Source organism: Microcaecilia unicolor, chromosome 2, assembly GCF_901765095.1.
Source record: "Microcaecilia unicolor chromosome 2, aMicUni1.1, whole genome shotgun sequence".
Classification (NCBI taxonomy): domain Eukaryota; kingdom Metazoa; phylum Chordata; class Amphibia; order Gymnophiona; family Siphonopidae; genus Microcaecilia; species Microcaecilia unicolor.
In genome coordinates this window covers 346,564,869-346,586,676 of record NC_044032.1, presented here as the reverse complement: position 1 = coordinate 346,586,676, position 21,808 = coordinate 346,564,869, and the positions used below count along the sequence as shown (strand labels likewise).

Genomic DNA, 21,808 nt, shown 5'->3' with positions numbered 1-21,808 from the left:
CTCTTGTTGTACACAGAGTTCCAGCACTAAAAGGAAAATATTTCCCTGGGCTGCACTTCCAGCCTTCCCTTCTTTTTCCTTGGTCTGTTTTGGAGTGAAGCAGTAACTTAGTGGTGTTGGTAGAAGATTTAATCTGCTTGAGGTGGATCATAGTTCCCAGTCTGAAGAATTTATAGGCCCCCTGTGGGACCTGGCCACAGGGGTTTATGACACTAGGAGGAAGGAAGGAGAACTGTTTCTTTTATTTTACCTGTGCTGGTCCCTTTAACAGGTGGAAGGTTCAGGATCAGAGCCCACCATTGTGTATATATGCAGTCGAAATACCTGATGGTCCTGACTGCGTTTAACACACGTAAAACCACTATGGGATTTCCTAACCTGCAGACAGGCAGGGCCAGCTTAAAGGACTGTGGTGCCCTGAGCCAAATTTTGCTTTATTTTCCCCTCACCCCACCCTCTCTCCCACATCAGCTGCCTTCATCTGGTTATTCTGCCGCTTATTTTGATACTTTAGAGTAGGAAGGTATTCTCTCTTCCAACGTTTCCAAAGATGTCTGAGAGGTATTGAACCTGCTTCCACTGATGCTTGTAGATGTTGCTGTCTTTGAAATCTCCAGGTGGATTAGGAATGACATTAATCTTTTGCATCAAAAGCAAAGCTGGTGTCAAAGTCAATGGTGACTCTGGATCTGAAGACACTGGAACTAGGGGTCTGGCGTTGTATGATAGCCGTGACTTCTGCAAGAAAGGTTGTCAGAGCTTTGTTAGTCGAAGGTGATCAGTATCCAAGAGCAAGGGATCAAGGATATGATGAGCTACTCTGATCATTTGCTTTCATGTTTCTCCCGTATGTGAAGAGGATTGAAAATCCAGGTGCACTTCTGGACATGTAAGTATCTTTCAATGGCAAAATTGTCTAATTTGGTAGTGATGTTCAATTCTTTGGAAGCACCTACAAAGTTGGATCTGCAATCGGAACGGATCTGCTTAGCTGAACCTATGATGGAGAGGAATGTTTGCAAGGCATTAATAAAACTTGGTGTCCATTGACTCAATAACTTCAATGTGAACCACTCGAATGCTCAAACATGTGAAAATCACAGCCCAACAAGTACTGTTGGATGCTCCACCTCTTGTACATCGTGTCACAACTGACCAGAGTCTAAAATCATCTAGACCCACATAGGAGAATGGTGGTTCGGTACTGAGCTGGTCTGCCGACAGATCTACCATTCTTTATTCTTGTTGCTTGCCCAGTAATCTACAACACTGGTATATTACAGAGGTGATACTACATTTTTCTCCCATAATCCATTATCCTGAGGCTCTGATAGCTCTCTCTCTGAAATGTCATCCTTGGTGTTTATCTTGCTTGTGGTAATGATGCACAAGCAAGGTTGAAATGTGGTGCCAACCTGAGACAATCTGAGGGTTCTTGTCACCTTTCTCTAATTCTGCTTAGGTGGTCTCCTACTCTCAGCAGGCCTTCCCTGTCAATGAAGGGGTTCAATATTAGAAGTGAGCTACTCTTTTTACAAATGCATTTGAATTCTTCTGCATATGTTTCTGGTTGTATGCAAAGTAGGCTGGTATTCTCTGCTTGAATAATCTCACTCACTGAGAGAGGCTTTGTACAGATGTGCCAGTGATAGTGCTGGGTCTTTCATCAGCTGACTGATGAAATGAAGTTGCAATATGAATAAGGTGTGCTATTACTCTTCTGAGTGTTACCCAACTTGAGAAACGAGAGAAATGATGTGCTCCCAAGTTGCTTTCGGGCACAACATTAGTTGCAAGAACAGTCATCTCTGTACAAATCTCTGCGTCAAAGTCAGGATCTATAAGTTTAAAGGAGTTCTCTTTCACTGGAGATGTGTGGTCCTGACAAACACGTGGTTTCTATTAGATGAGATCCTGGCACAATCTACTGGATTTTTATCAGTGGGCACATAATGCCACTATTCTGGGCGTGTTGATGTTTGTATATGCTCAACTCTGCTGCTGACATACATGTAAAATCTCCTGGTTTAGTTATAAATGTAGCCCAGCACGACTACTGTCGGTTCAGAATTTGAAGTATTTGAATGTCCATTTTATTGAGTATCATTTCTGCTATCTCTACTGTTAACACTGCTCCACACAATTCTAAGTATGGAATGGTATGAAGGGGCTGTGGTGCTAATGTAAGGGGTCCAATGTTTTTGTTTTTTTAAAAAGAAATTTAAAAGAGCCACTTACCTGGGGCTTTTGCAGAGTCCCGGGCTGACAGCAGCTGGCATGGGGGTGGAGTCGCGGGTACCCGCAAACCAGAAGTGCTCCTGTGCCGGTAAAGGGAGACACACCGGGCTTGTGGGAGCTGGGCTCCATCAAAGGGAGTCTGAATCCTGGTGCCCAGAGACAGTGGGAGGTGTCAGGTATGGCTTGTCGTGTTGTGTCAGGTGTGGCTGTCCTCTGAGGCTTTTTTGGACTCGGCGGCAGTCAGGCAGCCAGGAACTGTGTAGCTAGCTGATTGAGATGCTGCAAAACAGAGTGGCTGCTGTGGTGAGAGATGAGGAGTGGCAGTGTTAATGCTGAGGATCAGGAGATTTATCCAGCAGTGATCTGTGTGTTGAGAACTGGTGTGGCTGAACTGGAGAAGTATTCAGGTTTAGCTGCAGGAAAGATATTGTGTATAAGTATGGATGTGTTAGTTGTGTGCATGGATCAGAGCTCTGAAGAATGGTTGTGGTGTGAGAGGTTGGTTATTATTTTCTTTGTTTTAAAAAAGGGCTTAGAAGTCTGTGTCTTTCAAAGAGATAGAGTTTATTTTTGCAATGTTTGAAGATGTGGCAAGTGCAGGGTTTGGAACCTTCATGTGCATGAGCCTGGTAGAATGTGTGATGTCACCCAAAAAATTCAGTTGTAGGAGACAGTTGGAAAATCTGGAGAGAGACAGAGGCAAGTGTGACTGCAGTGTGAATTTTTGACAAAATTTAGGGAAAAAAATGTTATAGGTCTCTAGTTTTTTCAGTAGTCTGGGAGACTAACAGGCTTATTTTCGAAAGAGAAGGGTGCCCATCTTTTGACACAAATCGGGAGATGGGCGTCCTTCTCTCAGGGTCGCCCAAATTTGCCTAATCGAAAGCCGATTTTGGGCATCCCCAACTGCTTCCCGTCGCAGGGACGACCAAAGTTCCCAGGGGCTTGTCGGAGGCGTAGTGAAGGTGGGACTGGGGCGTGCCTAACAGATGGGCGTCCTCGAGCGATAATGGAAAAAATAAGGGCGACCCTGATGAGCACTTGGCCGACTTTACTTGGTCCAATTTTTTGTTATGACCAAGCCTCAAAAAGGTGCCTGAACTGACCAGATGACCACCAGAGGGAATTGGGGATGACCTCCCCTTACTCTCCCAGTGGTCACTAATCCCCTCCCACCCTGAAAAAAACAACTTTAAAAACTTTTTTTTGCCAGCCTGAAATGTCATACTCAGGTCCATCGCAGCAGTAGCAGAGGCATAGCGAAGGCGTGGACGTCCTTCTTTCAAACATTTTGGACGTCCTGAACTGCTCCCCCCCCCCCCCCCCCCACAGGGATGGCCAAATTTCAAGGGAGTGGAGTGGAGGAGTGGCCTAGTGGTTAGAGCACTGGTCTTGCAATCCAGAGGTGGCTGGTTCAAATCCCACTGCTGCTACTTATGATCCAAAATCCAAATAAATAAAGGGGGTGTTGGAGGCAAAGCAAAGACATGGACGTCCTTCTCACAGAAACATCCACATTTTGGATGTCCTCAACTTCCGTCAGAGGGATGGAGGCATAGGAAGGACGTCCTCAACTGCTGAGGTAGGGATGGAGGCATAGGAAGGATGCCCTCAACTGCTATCGCAGGAGACGGAGGCACAGCGAAGGAGGTCCTTCACCAATACTCTTAAAAAAAAAAAAAAAAAAAAAGACGTCCCCGACGAGCACTTGGACATTTTCACCTGGACTTGTGTTTTTCTAAGTACATAAGTACATAAGTAGTGCCATACTGGGAAAGACCAAAGGTCCATCTAGCCCAGCATCCTGTCACCGACAGTGGCCAATCCAGGTCAAGGGCACCTGGCACGCTCCCCAAACGTAAAAACATTCCAGACAAGTTATACCTAAAAATGAGGAATTTTTCCAGTCCATTTAATAGCGGTCTATGGACTTGTCCTTTAGGAATCTATCTAACCCCTTTTTAAACTCCGTCAAGCTAACCGCCCGTACCACGTTCTCCGGCAATGAATTCCAGAGTCTAATTACACGTTGGGTGAAGAAAAATTTTCTCCGATTCGTTTTAAATTTACCACACTGTAGCTTCAACTCATGCCCTCTAGTCCTAGTATTTTTGGATAGCGTGAACAGTCGCTTCACATCCACCCGATCCATTCCACTCATTATTTTATACACTTCTATCATAAGGTTGTAGACAGCTATTATACACGCATCTTGTCTGCATGTATCAAGCCGTCTTTGGCATGCACAGAGCAGCCACGCATAATGCTGGGCTGCTCTGCACTGGCTTCCCCTCCTTAGGAAGGAAACTGTGTGCAAATGAGCTAACAGTGAGCAGCAGTATGGTTGGATGGGTATGGGAGTCTCAGGGGTTCAGAGCAGGCCAAGGATTGTTCTGGAGTTCTTGTGGCATCGGTGTCGCATGACCAGAATGGCTGGGTGGGTACCAGAGCCTCAGTCTTTCTCACTTTCTTTCCTACATCTTTACCTCTCAGCGTTCTTCCATTTAATTTTCACTCTCTATCCACTAGTATTTCACTCCTCCTCCTAATCTCTCTTTTTTTTACTGCATCTGTCTACAATTTTTCTTTTCTTTTCTTCATCCTAGCCTTTTCCCATCTCTCTCAGTAACTTCCCCCTCTCCTGTGTCAGCATCTCTCCCCCTCTCCTCTGTCCAGAATTTCCCCCTCACTCTCCTCTATCAAGTGTCTTCCCTCTCTTGTTCTCTCTCCCTTTGACCATTATTTCCCCCTCTCTCCCTATCCTCAATGCCCCACATCCTTCTCTATCCCCCCCCCCCCAATTTCTAGCATCTCCCTACGTCAATCTTCTCCTTGACCCATCTCTCTCACTATTCCCTCTGTGTCCAGCATCTTCCCTTCTCTCTATCTGTCCAGCATCTCCCGTCTCTCAATTTCTACCTCACACATCCAGCATCTTCATTCTTTTCTTATTATTTATTATTATTTATTGCATTTGTATCCCACATTTTCCCACCTATTTGCAGGCTCAATGTGGCTTACATAGTTTTGTTATGACATTGTCATTTCAGGATATCAGATACAATTAGTAATTTGCAGGGATTAAGTAAGGAAAGAAAGAAGGAAGTGAATATGGTAAGTGTAGAAGGTGGACTTTCATAACTAGGTGGGTTGGTGAGGTGGAGGGTTGGTGAGGTGGATTATTGAGGCTATCTGCTCTCTTTGTAGGTCTTGTTGAAGAAATATGTCTTCAGAGATTTGCGAAAGTTAGTTATTTTGTCGATTGTTTTCAGGTCTGTAGGTAATGCATTCCATAACTGCGTGCTCATGTAGGAGAAGGTAATGGCATGCATCAGCTTGTATTTTAGACCTTTATAGCTGGGGAAGTGCAGATTGAGAAATTTGCGGGATGATCTTGTGGCGTTTCTGGGAGGTAAGTCCACGAGGTTTAGCATGTAGGTTGGGGCATCTACGTGGATGATTTTGTGTACAATCGTGCAGATCTTGAACGCAATGCATTCCTTAAGTGGGAGCCAGTGCAGTTTCTCTCTTAGGGGTTTAGCACTTTCATATTTAGTTTTTCCAAATATGAGTCTGGCGGCAGTATTCTGGGCTGTTTGGAGTTTTTTGATAGTCTGTTCTTTGCAGCCCAGCCCGCGTACAATGCGTTACAGTAGTCCAGATGGCTTATTACCATTGACTGTACCAGGGTGCGGAAGATGTATCTCGGTAAGAAAGGTTTTACTCTTTTGAGTTTCCACATGGAGTGGAACATCTTTTTCGTCGCGTTCTTCACGTGGGCGTCAAGAGTGAGGTTTCGATCAATGGTTAGTCCAAGAATTCTTAGGTTTTGTGAGACGGGACAAGAACTGTATGGTGTGATTATGGTGGTGAAGTGTTTTGTGTTATGTTGTGAGGTGAGTACAAGGCATTGTGTTTTTTTCTGCGTTAAGTTTTAGTTGGAATGCATCCGCCCAGGTGTGCATGATTTGGAGGCTTCGGTTGATCTCGTTGGTGATTTCATTTAAATCATGTTTGAACGGGATGTAAATTGTGACATCGTCTGCATATATGTAGGGGTTGAGGTTTTGATTAGCTAGAAGTTTGGCTAAAGGAATCATCATTAGGTTAAATAAGGATGATGAGAGGGGGGATCCTTGGGGGACTTCACATTCAGGTGTCCATGGGGGTGATCTGTCCGCATTTATTATTACTTGGTATGATCTTGTGGTTAGGAATCCTTTGAACCATTTGAAAACTGTACCTCCTACTCCGAAGTATTCTAGTATATGTAATAGTATTCCATGATTAACCATGTCAAAGGCACTGGACATGCCGAATTGTAGGAGGAGTATGTTGTTGCCATTTGCAATTGCTTGTTTGAATGAGTTCATTGCGGACACTAGAACAGTTTCGGTGCTGTGATTTGACCGAAATCCTGATTGAGACTCGTGCAGAATTGAGTGTTTATTTAGGTATTCAGTAAGTTGCTTCGTCACTATGCCCTCCATGATTTTGTTTATGAGTGGAATGGATGCTACTGGGCGATAGTTGGTTAGGTCTATTGTGCTTTTCCTGGTATCTTTTGGCAGCGGAGTAAGTAGGATGTTTCCTTTCTCCGTGGGAAAGAGCCCATTTTGAAGCCTGTGGTTTACGTGGTTCGTGAGGTCTGTTTTGAATTGTTTGGGTGCAGATCTTATTAGACTAGTAGGGCAAATGTCTAGTTTGCATTGCGATTTGGTATATTTTCCGAGCCAATGTGAGATTTCATTTGATGAGATCGTGTCAAAGTTGGTCCATGATCGATCTGCTGGGCATTCCCCGGGTTTTGGGTCTAGACATTCAAGGATGTATGTGTGGTCCGTTATATTGGTAGGTATCGTGAGTCGGAGCTTTATGATTTTTTTCGTTGAAGTAATTCGCAAGATTAGTTGCTGATGGTGTTTCTGTGTTGTTGGAGGTAACCGTTGTAGTATTTAGGAGGTTGTTTACGAGTGAGAAGAGTTTGTGTGTATCCTTGTAGTTTGGTCCTATTTTGGTTTTATAATACGTCCTTTTAGTTTGTCTGATAGTGTATTTGTATTTTCTTTGTAGTTGTTTCCAGTCTTTGAGTGTGTTCATCTTTTTTTTTTCTCCATTCTCTTTCTCATCTTCTGACCTGTGTTTTTAATTCTTTCAATTCTTTGTTAAACCATGGTATTGAGTTTTTTCTATGTGAGGTTCTAGTTTGAAGTGGTGCTATATTGTCTAGTACTGTTCTGCATCTGTTGTCCCACTCTTGGATAAATTGAGGTGAGTCAGTAGGTGTTGTCCATTCGTCAGTGTAGAATTGTTGCCAGAATATTAGTGGGTCTGTTTTGCCTCTCGTAGTATAGGTTTGTTGTTTTTGTTGTGTCTTTTTTGTTCTCCAGTGGAGGGAAAGGTTTGCACTGTAGTGATCGGACCATGGCATGGCTGTCCATTTTATATCTATTAGTGTGAGATTTGGTTCTGATGAGAATTTGTGGGTAATGATATCTAGTGTATGTCCTTTGTTATGGGTGGGTTGTGTGTTTGGCCAGTGGAGCTCCCATAGTTGGAGGAAGTCTTTGCATTCGCGTACATTGCTCGAGTTAATGTCTTCAAGGTGAAGATTGATGTCCCCTGCTATGAGAAGGTTCTGGGTGGAAACACAATTATTCGATATGAAATCCAAAAAGTGTGTTTGTGAGTCTTGCCAGTTGCCCGGGGGTCTGTAAAATAAGATTAGGTTTAGGTGATCGCGTAGATTGGGGTGGTTGATTCTGACTGAGGCTATTTCAAGTTGGGGAAGAATAGATTCTGCTGCTGTTGTGACTGTGAATTGAAATTTATAGATTATTGCTATGCCTCCTCCTCTTTTCCTTCTCTTGTCCAGTGGGTAATTTTGTATCTCTCCCAATGTCCATCATCTCCTGTCCATTTTCCTATGCCTCATGTCCAACATTTTCCTTCCATCTCTGTGTTTCTCTCCATATCCAGCATCTCCTTCTACTTTATCCCCCTATATCTACCTCCCAGGTTCTCCAGTGTGCAGCATCTTCTCTCCATCTCTCTGTGTGCCCGTGTTCAATATCTCCATATACACCCTCATGTCTAGCATTTCCCCTCCATCTTCATATGCCCAGCTTCATATTCAGTATCTTTATTCCATCTCCCTATATCCTTTGATGTCCAGAATCTCCTCTCTATCTCCCAATACCCATATCCAGCACATACACTCTCTTCTTATCTGTCCCCATGTCCAGTTTCTCTCTATCTCTATGTGTAACATCTTCCAACTGCCTCCTTATGTCCTCATATACCTATACACCCCCCCTACTATCCAGCATCTGTCCTATATGGACCTTTGATTCACCTCCCCCCTCCATTTTCAACATCTCACTTTGATCTCTCTATATTGCCCCAGGTCCATCATCTTCCTTTTCTCCTCCCCTCTGCCCCTGGGGCCAACACCTATCCTTCTCTCTCTTTCCTCCACCCTCCTTCCCTTTGTCCCATGTCCAATATTTCTCCCTCTCTTTTTCCTCCATCCCCCTCCCCTCTGCCCCAGTTCTAACATCTGAAAGAGAGGGGTTGCCCAGACGAGGGGAGAGAGAGATGAGGTATGAAGGTTGGGAGATGCTGCTGTTAGCTGAGAGTAGGGAATGGTTTCTGTAGGGGACCAGGTGAGGCAAACTTGACACCCTGTGTCAGTGCTTATCTGCTGCATGCCTTGAGCCTGCCCTACAGACAGGATACTACAATCCACATCCAACAGGTTAAAGTCTCTTACCAATGCTTCCTCCTTCATTCCCACCTTTTTTTGTCTTCAGCTAGATCTCTGTCCAGTTCCTTCAACTCAATCAAAGGTTTATAGATGGTCCAGTGCACCTACTCCTTTCCTCGAATTTCACCTGCTTTGGTATTATTTTTCTACAGTAGAAATCCCAACAATAGTAATTACCTATCACTAAATATTAAATCATTTACATTTTATTAAATTATGTTTGTTTCATATGTACCAAGAGACTGTTAGTATATCCCATGACACAGGGTCAATAAAAGTCTCATATTATTATAATCATTGCACATGTTTTGTTTTTTCAAAATAAAAAATCAAGTTCCATAAATACATATACAGGGAATTTTATATATGATGCTGAACGTTAGATGCTACTTTCCACCAAATTTTCAGTGTGGAAAAGCATTCCAAAAGCAAGGCGTTGAAACTGGACAGCAATGGTAGATCCACATAAAAACTCAGCGTCCATTTTTAGAATAGTGCCTAAGTGTTTCCATGTGGATCTGAAAAGGTATTATTAGCATTTGTATAGCGCTACCAGACGCACGCAGCGCTGAACACCTGACATAAAGAGACAGTCCCTGCTCAAAAGAGCTTACAATCTAAATAATACAGACAGACAAGACAGTTACGGGTGAGGGAAGTAATGGGTGAGAAGGAAGGAAGGGACAAGGGAAAGGCAATTGAGTATTAGCTAGGAGCTAAAAGCAGCAGTGAAAAGGTGGGTTTTCAGCATAGGTTTGAAAACAGGTAGAGATGGAGCTAGACGTATAGGTTCAGGAAGTTTATTCCAGGCATAAGGTGCCGCGAGAGAAAAGGAACGAAGCCTGGAGTTAGCAGTGGAGGAGAAGGGGGACGACAAGAGAGATTTGTCCAGTGAATGGATTTCACGGGGAGGAATGTAGGGAGAGATGAGAGTGGAGAGGTAATGGGGGGCTGCAGAGTGGATGCATTTAAAGGTCAGTACAAGAAGTTTAAACTGTATGTGGAATCGGACAGGGAGCCAGTGAAGTGGCCTGAGGAGTGGGTTAGTGTGGGTAAAACAATTCTGGTGGAAAATAAGTCATGCCGCAGAATTTTGGACAGATTGGAGAGGAGAGAGATGGCTGAGTGGAAGACCAGTGAGAAGTAAATTGCAATAGTCCAAGCGAGAGGTGACAAGGGTTCTGGTAGCATATTCAGAAAGGAAGGGGCAAATTTTGCTAATGTTGTAGATAAAGAAACGACAGGTTTTGGCGATCTGTTGAATATATATATATATATATATATATATATATATATGGCCATGGGATGGGCATGGATGGGTCAGGGGCATTCCCTTAAAATGCACACAGTGTTTTTCTAGAATAATTCAGATCTGCGCCAAACTTGCGCATTCGGATATACACCTGGTTTCAGTTGGTGTAATGCTTTGCCCCCAAAGGTGAGCGGATATCCCAGTGCTGTGCGTTTTTCTATAAAGGACATCAATCCCGGAATGCTCATTATAGAATACCTTTCAGCACTGATTTTCTTCTTTTAATGCTGAATTTTGAGTACCATTTATTGAATTCAGCCCATAGTGAATACCAAATCCCATTAATCAAACTTTTCAAAAATGTTTAAAGCAACAAAGCTGCAGTTGAACTCTCTGGGTTACAATCAAACACTTATCTCAGAAGAAGCTGCAGTCAAATTCTCCGGGTCTCAGCAATGATTATGAAACTTTATTGATCCTATACTAACAGTCTCTTGATATACACAAGCACAACAAAAATGTAATGACATTTAATTGATTTAATATTTAATGATATATAATTATTTTGTTGGCATTTATATAATGGATTTTGGGGGGGGGTTTCCTTAATTATATTGGGTGGATCCCTCTTTTTTTGTGGTGATATCATTTTTTACATAAATAACTACTCCTCTGTCACTCCTTTTCTGGTGAACATGTGCTGATTCCTGTTGCTCCTCTTTCCAAACATTTCCTTTGTATCACTAGGAACCAGGAAACCTGTCCAAAACAGTAGATAGCTAGAGAACAGAGCTCGTCTATTATCTCACCGATAGAGGTCTATGACTCAAACATGATCATGAAAAATTGACTGAGGTTGTCCTGTTTGGGGTTCCAGGCATCAGTCGTATTCAAAGATGTTGCTGCTTATTTCTTGGATACGGAGTGGAATATTCTGGGAGAATGGCAAAAGGAGCTTTACAAGAAGGTCATCAAGGAGATTCATGACATCCTCAAGTCACGAGGTAAATATGTATTTTCTATCATCTACCACACTGGTATATTATGAAATCACTGTTGGAAAATTCACAGGTACTAGATACCATGGGCACCTGGCATCTGATGCCATCCTATATACAACAGCAGCTGGTGAAAGACACCACTGCTACAGGATCTGCAAAAGGTGCTACTTTATGCTGTAAGATAAAATGTGTACCTTAAACTAGAGGCGTCACTCAAGACCAGCTGGTCTCCTTTTTCTATACAAAATAATTTGACAGAGAAGACCAGAGAGAGGATTTACCTCTCAGACTTCTTGCTGAGAACTACAACTTCTGTGTAAGGGCATGACATGTCAGCTCCACTCTAGTCAACTATACTGTGCAATGTGTAACTAGATGTCAGAGAAGATTATAATTTAAATATAATTTTCCTATTTATTAACAGGTTATTCAATTGCTAATCCTGATGTTATATTCAAGGTTATAAAGGAAGATGAGAAATATTTCACTCATCACTTTGAGTGGGAAGGAAACCAAAACCCAAATGACCCCACAAAGAGTAAGTAAATGTTTTGGATTTCAAAGGCTCTGCATTTTCAGTTCACAGGAGATGGGTCATTCACATCAAACATTTGGTGCTTCCTTTACTAAGCTGCACTAGTGATTCCACATGGCAACTGAGAGGAAACCCACAGTAACTGAATGGCCCTTGGAGATTTAAAATCCATTTCTTAATTTAATATTATCTGATACTTGGTAAATCCTTCTTGACATGTTTTCTAATAACAGGCCTTCCGATTGTAACATCTGTGTTCTCTCTGAATGTTAAACAAGAGGATGATCTCCCCTTCTTGGATCATCCTGAATCAGCGATGTCTGAAGAGACTCACCCTTCTGTAACAAGTAAGTATAAAATTCCTACTTCACATCTTTAGTAAAGTCAGCCAGGACCATTTAAGGAAATCAGTACTGGTGGGATAAGAGGCCATCATCCCCCTCTCTTTCTCCTACTGTCTGTTTCCTAACTTTGGCTGGAGTAGGCTGCCTGTGGAGATAGAGGAAGCACATGATGGAGGTGAGTGTCTTGGAGGGGACTTAGGCCTGCAAAATCCTTCATCCCAGAGTGTCATGGGGTTCAGAAATCTATATTGTTGAATGGACTGGTGGAAATGAAGAGGCTTCCTCCTATTGGCAGGGGAACATGACTGATGAGATGGTGTAATAAAATAAGTTGGAATGCAGAAGATAAGACACAGCTCCAATTAATTTGGTATGTGGATGGTGCTTGTTTTCAGAGTTCAGCCTGGCCACCTGGACTTAGAAATCATGTGACCACATTCCCACAGTATGGCTTGTTTACCTAAACAGAGAAGCATTCTGTAATTTTCCTTATCTCTGAACAAGAGTTCTGAGCTTAATAAAAAGGGGGCCTTGTTGCAGCAGAGTTTTGGGGCTCATCTGTGAGTGGACGCACTGCGCAGAGGACTTGTTCCTGGTCATAAGGAGACTTCGAGCTTTCGCTGCAAAGGGGCTTCTAGCAGATGAGATAAGGGCCTGAAATTTCTGACCAGTGATGTTGTATGTATTGCTTCTTTTCCTGGTCTAAGAACTCTTAGCATTGCTTAGATGTAGAGACCAGTGATGTAATGATTGTTTATATAGCTAATCATTGTATGTATATAGCTAATCATTGTATATATCTTAATCATTGTAGATTTTAGCACCTCTAATAAAGGTCTCATTTACCTAATACGAATCCAAAAGAATCCATGGTAATTATTGAGTAGTCTGTGTTAGTGAGACAGGCTGTAAATCCATAGCAGTACCAGATGGTAAAGCTTGACTTAGCCAAGGAGTTTTGTAATGCGGCGGGGTTATTGAATCTCTCCCTCCCCTCCCCTCCCAGACCTGCCCCTCAGATCCCTTTTAAGGACTTCCCTGCCCGGTGTACCTTTTGACAAGCAAACAAGTCTTCTGCCCCGCAGTGCCAGCGACAGCCATATTCAAAGGCTGCCTGTAGCCTGCACCGAGCCTTCCCATCTGACCCGTACTGCCCATCTAAAAACAGCAAGTTGTGTCAGAAGGGGTAGGATGGGAAAAGTGCAGTTCAGGCCACAGGTAGTCTTGAGTATAGCTGATGCTGGTGCTGCAGGCCCAAAAACTTGCCTGATTTTCAAAAGTACACTTGGCGGGGGACGAGAGGGAGTCGCTGACAGGTCGGGGAGGGCGAGATGTCGGACGATGCATGGAGGGAGGGAAGAGAAGGTGGGCAGCACACAATTATTAATTGTGATTTATAATTAATGCATTAATTGCATTGATAATCGTGATTAACGTGCAGCCCTAGAAAAAAATGGCTTTCAAGCAAAGACCCTTTGGACTAGGAAATTTTAATAGCAATGGCTTCCTAGCTTTAGCTGATCTGACTGATGATGGTAAACCAATCAATAAGAAGGAGCATTATCATATAAAATATTAAAAATCATAATGCACAATTTAAACTGAATGTGAGCTTCCACTGGGAGCAAATGCAGTGTTTGCAAGATGGATGTAGTTGGCATTTTTATGAGCCCAGAAAATGAATCGAGCAGCTGTATTCTGAATGCTTGAGACTTTTTTCAATAAAATTAGAAAAAGTACAGAGAAGGGCGACGAAAATGGTAAAAGGGAGAAGAGCCAGCTGAGGGGAGATGTGATAGAAGTTTATAAAAATACTGAGTGGAGTGGAACAGGTAGATGTGAATCACTTCTTTTCTGTTTCTAAAAATACTAGGACTATGGGGCATGCAAAGAAGCTACTAAGTAGTAAATTTAAAACAAGTCGGCGAAAATATCTCTTCACTCAACGAGTAATTAAACTCTGGAATTTGTTGTCAGAGAATGTGGTAAAAGCAGTTAGCTTAGCAGAGTTTAAAAAAGGTTAGGATAATTTTCTAAAAGAGAAGTCCATAAGCCATTATTAAGATGGACTTGGGAAAATCCACTGCATGTTCTAGGATAAGCTGCATAAAATCCGTTTTGTTGTTCTGGGATCTTGCCCGGTACTTGTGTCCTGTATTGACCACTGTTGGAAACAGGATACTGAGAGAGAGAGAGAGAGAAGATTGTTGCAAGTCATTATACGCTGATCAGTGGTGTAGCCACAGGTGGGCCTGGGCCCACTCACTTAGGGCTCAGGCCCACCCAACAGTAGTACATGTTTAGCGGTAGCTGGTGGAGATCCCAAGCTCTGTCAGCTGAAGACTTCCCCCTGATAGTAACAAAATTCTATTCTCCACAATACTGGCACCTGCGCATGCTCAGATTGTAAGCTCTTCTGAGCAGGGACTGTCCTCATTTGTTAATTTGTACAGCGCTGCGTAACCCTAGTAGCGCTCTAGAAATGTTAAGTAGTAGTAGTTTTCAGCGCATGCCTGCTGCAGACTGCCAAGGTGGAAAGAAGCATTTTCCTGCCAGCTGAGATATTTTTTTGGTGGTGGTGTGGGGGGGAGAACATTTGATGCCCACCCACTTCTTACCTAGGCCCACCCAATTTCTGTTGTCTGGCTACGCCCCTGACGCTGATATGTACTCTAAGCTTTTAAAAAGATTACAAATTGTCCAAAATATGTCTGTTAGACTTCTGGCACATGCAAACCACTTTGATCATGTAACCCCTCTCCTTTCCAAATATCTGCCCGCCTCCCATCTCACTTAATGGCCAGGTAGGTCGGTAGGGCCTCCAGCTTATCAAGATTCAGTTTAAATGCAGAGAAACATCCATAGTCTTGAAACTTCCCATGAGAGAGCCCTCTGGATTTGTGATGTGCACTGACATCTCATTTGTGAATGCAGCAGACTTGAGCTCTATGCTACCCATCTTTACCCCACTGATTCCCCCTCCCCCTGAAAGTGACACCAGAAAGGGAAACCAGGCTCCCTGACAACATCAGGTATTACGGGCATTCTGAACACAGAGCTGGGACAGGACTGGACTGCCGTGCATGTGCATGCTTGCCCCCACCTGTGCCACCATGCCACACCCCAGCCCCACCCCACTTGCCCCCTTACATTTCTGTCTCTGACTTATGCTCCCTCGGTCTGTCCTCTCCTGCTCCTGTGTGCTGGGAGTCGGAACACGGATGTTTGCATTAACACAATATCACGTTAATAAAATCATCCAGGTCCTGGGCGTTACGTTGGAGAGGACAGATTCCCTGCCCTCTCTTCTCAGCAGTCCTGTTCATATCCCATTTCAGTTCTCCTTTTTTTTTTTAACCTTTAAATTGTGAGCCCTCCAGAAACAGATATATCTTCTGTACCTAAATATTAAAGATGCTTGTGAACCTGAGGGCTATTGAGGTGCAGATTCAGGGACGTCTGTGTGGCCATTTTCATATAAATGCTGCTAGACGATTGACCATTTCCTGTTTGAAAATGGCTGCAAGCTAAGTTTATTCATGCTAAGCTTGGAATGTTTAATTTTTCCTTTTTGGTTATGTTTTTCAGATCATTAGTTTTGTTGTGAATAGTTTTGTTTGAAAACAGGTGGGATATTATACCTTATGAATGAGACAAGATCACAGGCACAAAAAATCTCATGTAGATATCAGTGTTCAGACCTTGGCTTCTGAGGGTATTTCCCACTAGTCAGCTATTGCTGTACAATCTCTTTTCATATGACCCTTTGAGATTGTGTTTGGCTGTTTTTCAGCCTCTTTTAGAAAGCCACACTAGCGATTCCTGCATGGTAAATGAGAGGAAACCCATTCAGTTCCTATAGGCGTCCTCTCATTTACTGCACAGGAATCACTAGCGTGGCTTTGTAAAATACCCTCATGGTGTCTTGTTGCATCTGAGGTCTTTTTTTCCTCCATTTTTAATATTGAGGTTAAGCAGGCTGCTTGTTCTCACATGTGGATCGACGTCCGTGTCGGCCAAGGCATCGACATTTTGCAAGCAAAATATTTAAAAAGTTTTGCCAGAGTCTTCTGACGCACGTGCAGCGCGGACTGATTTCCTGCCTGTTGCGTGAGCACTTCTCTTCAGTTTTTCTTTCTCCGCGTTGAGGTGCGGCAGCGTTCGCTTCTGCTCCTCTTCAGGCCCAGGAAAAGTCTACCAGCAGAGGGAGACTGAGAACACTAAAACTTAAACCAGTATAAGCTAGCAGCCAACCCCCAAGCAGCCAGTAAATCCTTAACAAAGCAGAAAACAAATGAAACCAATAACAATAACAACCCCGAAAGGTCAAAGAACCCTGTACTCAGAAACAAAAAACATGAAACACGTGCGTCAACTGACCGAACGCCACAGTGCTACGGTCCCTCTCTGAAATGCAGAGGAAATATAAGTATAGCAGTTCATGTGACTCCCATGGCACGCCTACACATGAGATCGGCTCAATCGACCCTAGCTTCCCAGTGGTACTAAGCTAGTACCAAGGATGTAATCCAAATGTCCACTGACTTTCGGAATGCTCTGCAGTGATGGACGATTCGATCCAATTTGACCTTGGGACGTCCATTCCAAATTCCTCAGCCACAAAAAGTACTGACGACGGATGCATCCCTCCTGGGGTAGGGAGCTCATGTAGATGGGCTTCACACTCAAGGAGCCTGGTCCTTTCAGGAAAAAGGTCTTCAGATCAATCTCCTGGAATTACGAGCGATCTGGAACGCTCTAAAGGCTTTCAGAGACCAGCTGTCCAACCAAATCATATTGATTCAGACAGACAATCAGGTTGCCATGTATTACACCAAGAAGCAGGGGGGCACTGGTTCTCGCCCTTGGTGTCAGGAAGCCATCCAGATGTGGCTGTGAGCACCGTCATGGCATGTTTCTCCAAGCCACGTATCTGGCAGGCGTAAACAACAGTCTGGCCGACAGGTTGAGCAGGATAACGCAACCTCATGAGTGGTCACTGAATGTGGGTGGAGTCCACAAGATCTTCCGAGCGTGGGGAACCCCCTCAGTGGATCCTTTTGCCACTCAATCCAATCACAAGGTCCCTCAGTTCTATTCCAGTTTTCAGGCTCACGACAGACTAGCATCGGATACCTTTCTCCTACATTGGGGGACAGGCCTTCTGTATGCATATCCTCCCATACCTCTTGTAGGGAAGACTTTGCTGAAACTCAAGCAAGACTGCTGAAACCATGATTCTGATTGCTCCCTTCTGGCCGTGTCAGATTTAGTTCCCTCTTCTTCTGGAGTTGTCCTCCGAGGAACAGTGGAGATTGGAGTGTTTTCCAACCCAGAATGAGGGGTCGCTTCTGCATCCCAACCTCCAGTCTCTGGCTCTCACGGCCTGGATGTTGAGAGCTTAGAATTCACCTGCTTGGGTCTTTCAGAGGGTGTCTCCCGAGTCTTGCTTGCTTCCAGGAAAGATTCCACTAAGAGGTGTTACTCTTTCAAATGGAGGAGGTTTGCCATCTGGTGTGACAGCAAGGACTTAGATCCTCTTTCTTGTCCTACACAGACCCTGCTTGAATACCTTCTACATTTATCAGAGACTGGTCTCAAAACCAACTCCATAAGAGTTCACATTAGTGCGATTAGTGCTTATCATCGCCATGTAGAGGGTAAGCCTATCTCTGGACAGCCTTTAGTTGTTCGCTTCATGAGAGTACATAAGTAATGCCACACTGGGAAAAGACCATGGGTCTATCGAGCCCAGCATCCTGTCCACGACAGCAGCCAATCCAGGCCAAGGGCACCTGGCAAGCTTCCCAAACGTACAAACATTCTATACATGTTATTCCTGGAATTGTGGATTTTTCCCAAGTCCATTTAGTAGTGGTTTATGGATTTGTCCTTTAGGAAACCGTCTAACCCCTTTTTAAACTCTGCCAAGCTAACCACCTTCGCCACGTTCTCCGGCAACGAATTCCAGAGTTTAATTACGTGTTGGGTGAAGAAATATTTTCTCCGATTTGTTTTAAATTTACTACACTGTAGTTTCATCGCATGCCCCCTAGTCCTAGTATTTTTGGAAAGTGTGAACAGACGCTTCACATCCACCTGTTCCACTCCACTCATTATTTTATATACCTCTATCATGTCTCCCCTCAGCCGTCTCTTCTCCAAGCTGAAAAGCCCTAGCCTCCTTAGTCTTTCTTCATAGGGAAGTCGTCCCATCCCCGCTATCATTTTAGTTGCCCTTTGCTGCACCTTTTGCAATTCCACTATATCTTTCTTGAGATGCGGCGACCAGAATTGAACACAGTACTCAAGGTGCGGTCGCACAATGGAGCGATACAACGGCATTATAACATCCTCACACCTGTTTTCCATACCTTTCCTAATAATACCCAACATTCTATTTGCTTTCCGAGCCACAGGAGCACACTGAGCACAGAAGGTTTCAGTGTATTATCGACGACGACACCCAGATCCCTTTCTTGGTCCGTAACTCCTAACGTGGAACCTTGCATGACGTAGCTATAATTCGGGTTCTTTTTTCCCACATGCATCACCTTGCACTTGCTCACATTAAACGTCATCTGCCATTTAGCTGCCCAGTCTCCCAGTCTCGTAAGTTCCTTCTGTAATTTTTCACAATCCTGTCGCGAGTTAACGACTTTGAATAACTTTGTGTCATCAGCAAATTTAATTACTTCGCTAGTTACTCCCATCTCTAAATCATTTATAAATATATTAAAAAGCAGCAGTCCTAGCACAGACCCCTGAGGAACCCCAGTAACTACCCTTCTCCATTGTGAATACTGCCCATTTAACCCCACTCTCTGTTTCTATCCTTCGACCAGTTTTAATCCACAATAGGACTTTTCCTCCTATCCCATGACCCTCCAATTTCCTCTGTAGCCTTTCATGAGGTACCTTTTGAAAATCCAGATACGCAATGAGGCATATTTTCAAAGCACTTAGACTTACAAAGTTACATTTTAACCTATGGAACTTTGTAAGTCTAAGTGCTTTGAAAATGAGCCCCAATATCAACCGGCTCCCCTTTGTCCACATGTTTGTTTACTCCTTCAAAGAATTGAAGTAAATTAGTCAGGCAAGATTTCCCCCCACAAAAGCCGTGCTGACTTGGTCTCAGTAATCCATGTCCTTGGATGTACTCTGTAATTTTGTTTTTAATAATAGCCTCTACCATTTTCCCTGGCACCGACGTCAGACTCACCGGTCTATAATTTCCCGGATCTCCCCTGGAACCTTTTTTAAAAATGGGCGTTACATTGGCCACCCTCCAATCTTCCGGTACCACGCTCGATTTTAAGGATAAATTGCATATCACTAGCAGTAGGTCTGCAAGCTCATTTTTCAGTTCTATCAGTACTCTAGGATGAATACCATCCGGTCCAGGTGATTTGCTACTCTTCAGTTTGATGAACTGCCCCATTTCATCCTCCAGGTTTACCGTGAAGTCACTAAGTTTCTCCAACTCGTCCGCTTGAAATATCATTTCCGACACCGGTATCCCACCCAAGTCTTCCTCGGTGAAGACCGAAGCAAAGAGTTCATTCAATCTCTCCGCTACGTCTTTGTCTTCCTTGATCGCCCCTTTTACCCCTCGGTCATCCAGCGGCCCAACCGATTCTTTTGCCGGCTTTCTGCTTTTAATATACCCCCTGTCAAACTTCCACCAGTGTCATCGGATCTCAACGTCGTTCTCACCCAAATGATGAAAGCTCCTTTTTGAGCCACTGAATTCCTGCCATCTGAAGTGCTTGACCCAGTGTATCGTCTTGCCGAACTTTTTTCCCCGTCTTCATATCCGCCCTGGCGAAAGCAGTTTACATACCTTGGACTGTAAGAGAGCATTGGCCTTTTACATGAAGCGGACAAAGCCCTTCATACAGTCCACCCAGTTGTTTGTTTCTTTTAATCCCAACAGGAGGGGAGTCGCCATCAGGAAACGCACAATCTCCAGTTGGCTAGTAGATTGCATTTCCTTCACATGCCCAAGCTGGGCTGACTCTAGAGGGTCATGTCACGGCTCATAATGTTAGAGCCATGGTTATGTCAGTGGCTCACTTAAAGTCAGCCTCCATTGAGGGGATTTGCAAGGCTGCAATGTGGTCATCAGTCCACACATTCACATCTCACTACTGCCTTCAGCAGGATACCCGACACGACAGTCGGTTTGGGCAGTTGGTGCTGCAGAATCTGTTTGGGGTTTAGGATCCAACTCTATCCCCGTAGACCCATTTTAGTTCTGTTCTTGGCTGCACTCTCAGTTGTTTATGGTTTCAGGTCAATCTGTGTCATGTCCTCGCCGTTGCGAGACCCCATTGACCAATGTTCATTGTTTTGAGTGAGCCTGGGTGCTAGGGATACCCCACATGTGAGAACAAGCAGCCTGCTTGTCCTCAGAGAAAGCGAAGATACTTACCTGTAGCAGGTATTCTCCGAGGACAGCAGGCTGTTTGTTCTCACAAACCCGCCCACCTCCCCTTTGGAGTTGTTTTTTATTTCTCTATATGCTCTTTGTTTTAACTGAAGAGAAGTGCTCACGCGACGGGCCAGAAGACTCTGGCAAAACTATTTTGCTTGCAAAATGCTGCTTCCTGGGCCAACGCGGGCGTCGACCCACATGTGAGAACAATCAGCCTGCTGTCCTCGGAGAATACCTGCTACAGTTAAGTATCTTCGCTTTATCAGTACAAGTGTCTTTCCTTGTACAGTTTTGGGAGCTTTTAGAAATGCACATCTCTGATGCCTTGTAGCGCTATAGAAATGCTAAATAGTAGTAGTAGTAGTAATCTTGCATTCCAGTGTCTATTTCTTTACTATTGCTGTCCATGCAAAACCTGACTTCTTGAGGTTTCCAGTTTACTGTTTTGCCATCATGTCTCTATTACTGGTCTGTGGTCCCTTGTTTCATGAGGGTCTGTCTCTGTTTTGTGCTAGTTTGGAGATCTTGCAGCAGTCCTGTTTGGTCTGTTTTCTCACTAGGTGTGGCATTGGCGTTTTAGGGCCTGGTGTAATATTTACTGCGCTGCCTTTTCATGAATAAGGTCTTTAGAAGTTAGTGGTGGTGTGGTACAGTAATGTTTTGAGTGTGTTTTTGCACAAGTTTGTGTATAGTGTTTTGCAGTGGAGGGACTGACTGGATAGGGGAGGGAGAGGGTATGTTGGATATAAGAGGGAAGAAAGAATACATGCTGGCTGGAAAAGAAGAGATACTGGTTGGAAGGGGGGAGAGAGGGGGAAGACACTAACTGGAAAATATGGAGAGTAAGAGAGTAAGAAGGGGACACGCTGCATGGAAAGGGGGTGTAGAAGGCAGATGCTGGATAGAGAGGAGAAATGCTGAATAGTAGGGGGAGAAAGAGAAGGCAGATGTTGGATAGAAGAGGTGAAGATAGAGAAGGGAGATGCTGAATGAAGGGAGAGAGATAATCTGTACTTCCTTCATGAGTGTTTACAAGCCTGCTGCTGTTGACCTTTTTCATTTTATTATTGTTAGAACATTTACTGGCTGTAACACAAGTATACCTCCTTCAGGAAGACATTTATTTTGCTCATACTGCTTATAGTTGAAATAGTATATATATTCTTTTATACATACTTTTTTGTTTTTTGTACCTGTTTCACCCATTTTGAATCTTGTCTTTATGAAATTGA

General features: G+C 43.8%; 1 protein-coding gene and 1 pseudogene across 1 annotated transcript in view; both read left to right on the top strand.

The window, feature by feature from the left end:
* The window catches only part of LOC115463701, a 750,344-nt pseudogene that overhangs the window by 706,472 nt on the left and 22,064 nt on the right, over positions 1–21,808 (top strand).
* LOC115463714 (zinc finger protein 398-like) overlaps positions 1–21,808 on the top strand; it is a 338,371-nt gene that overhangs the window by 316,133 nt on the left and 430 nt on the right. The window contains exons 2-4 of the mRNA XM_030194435.1: positions 11,134–11,260; positions 11,682–11,795; positions 12,026–12,139. Of these exons, the coding sequence (XP_030050295.1) occupies positions 11,134–11,260; positions 11,682–11,795; positions 12,026–12,139 (355 nt within the window). The remainder of the gene's footprint in view (positions 1–11,133; positions 11,261–11,681; positions 11,796–12,025; positions 12,140–21,808) is intronic.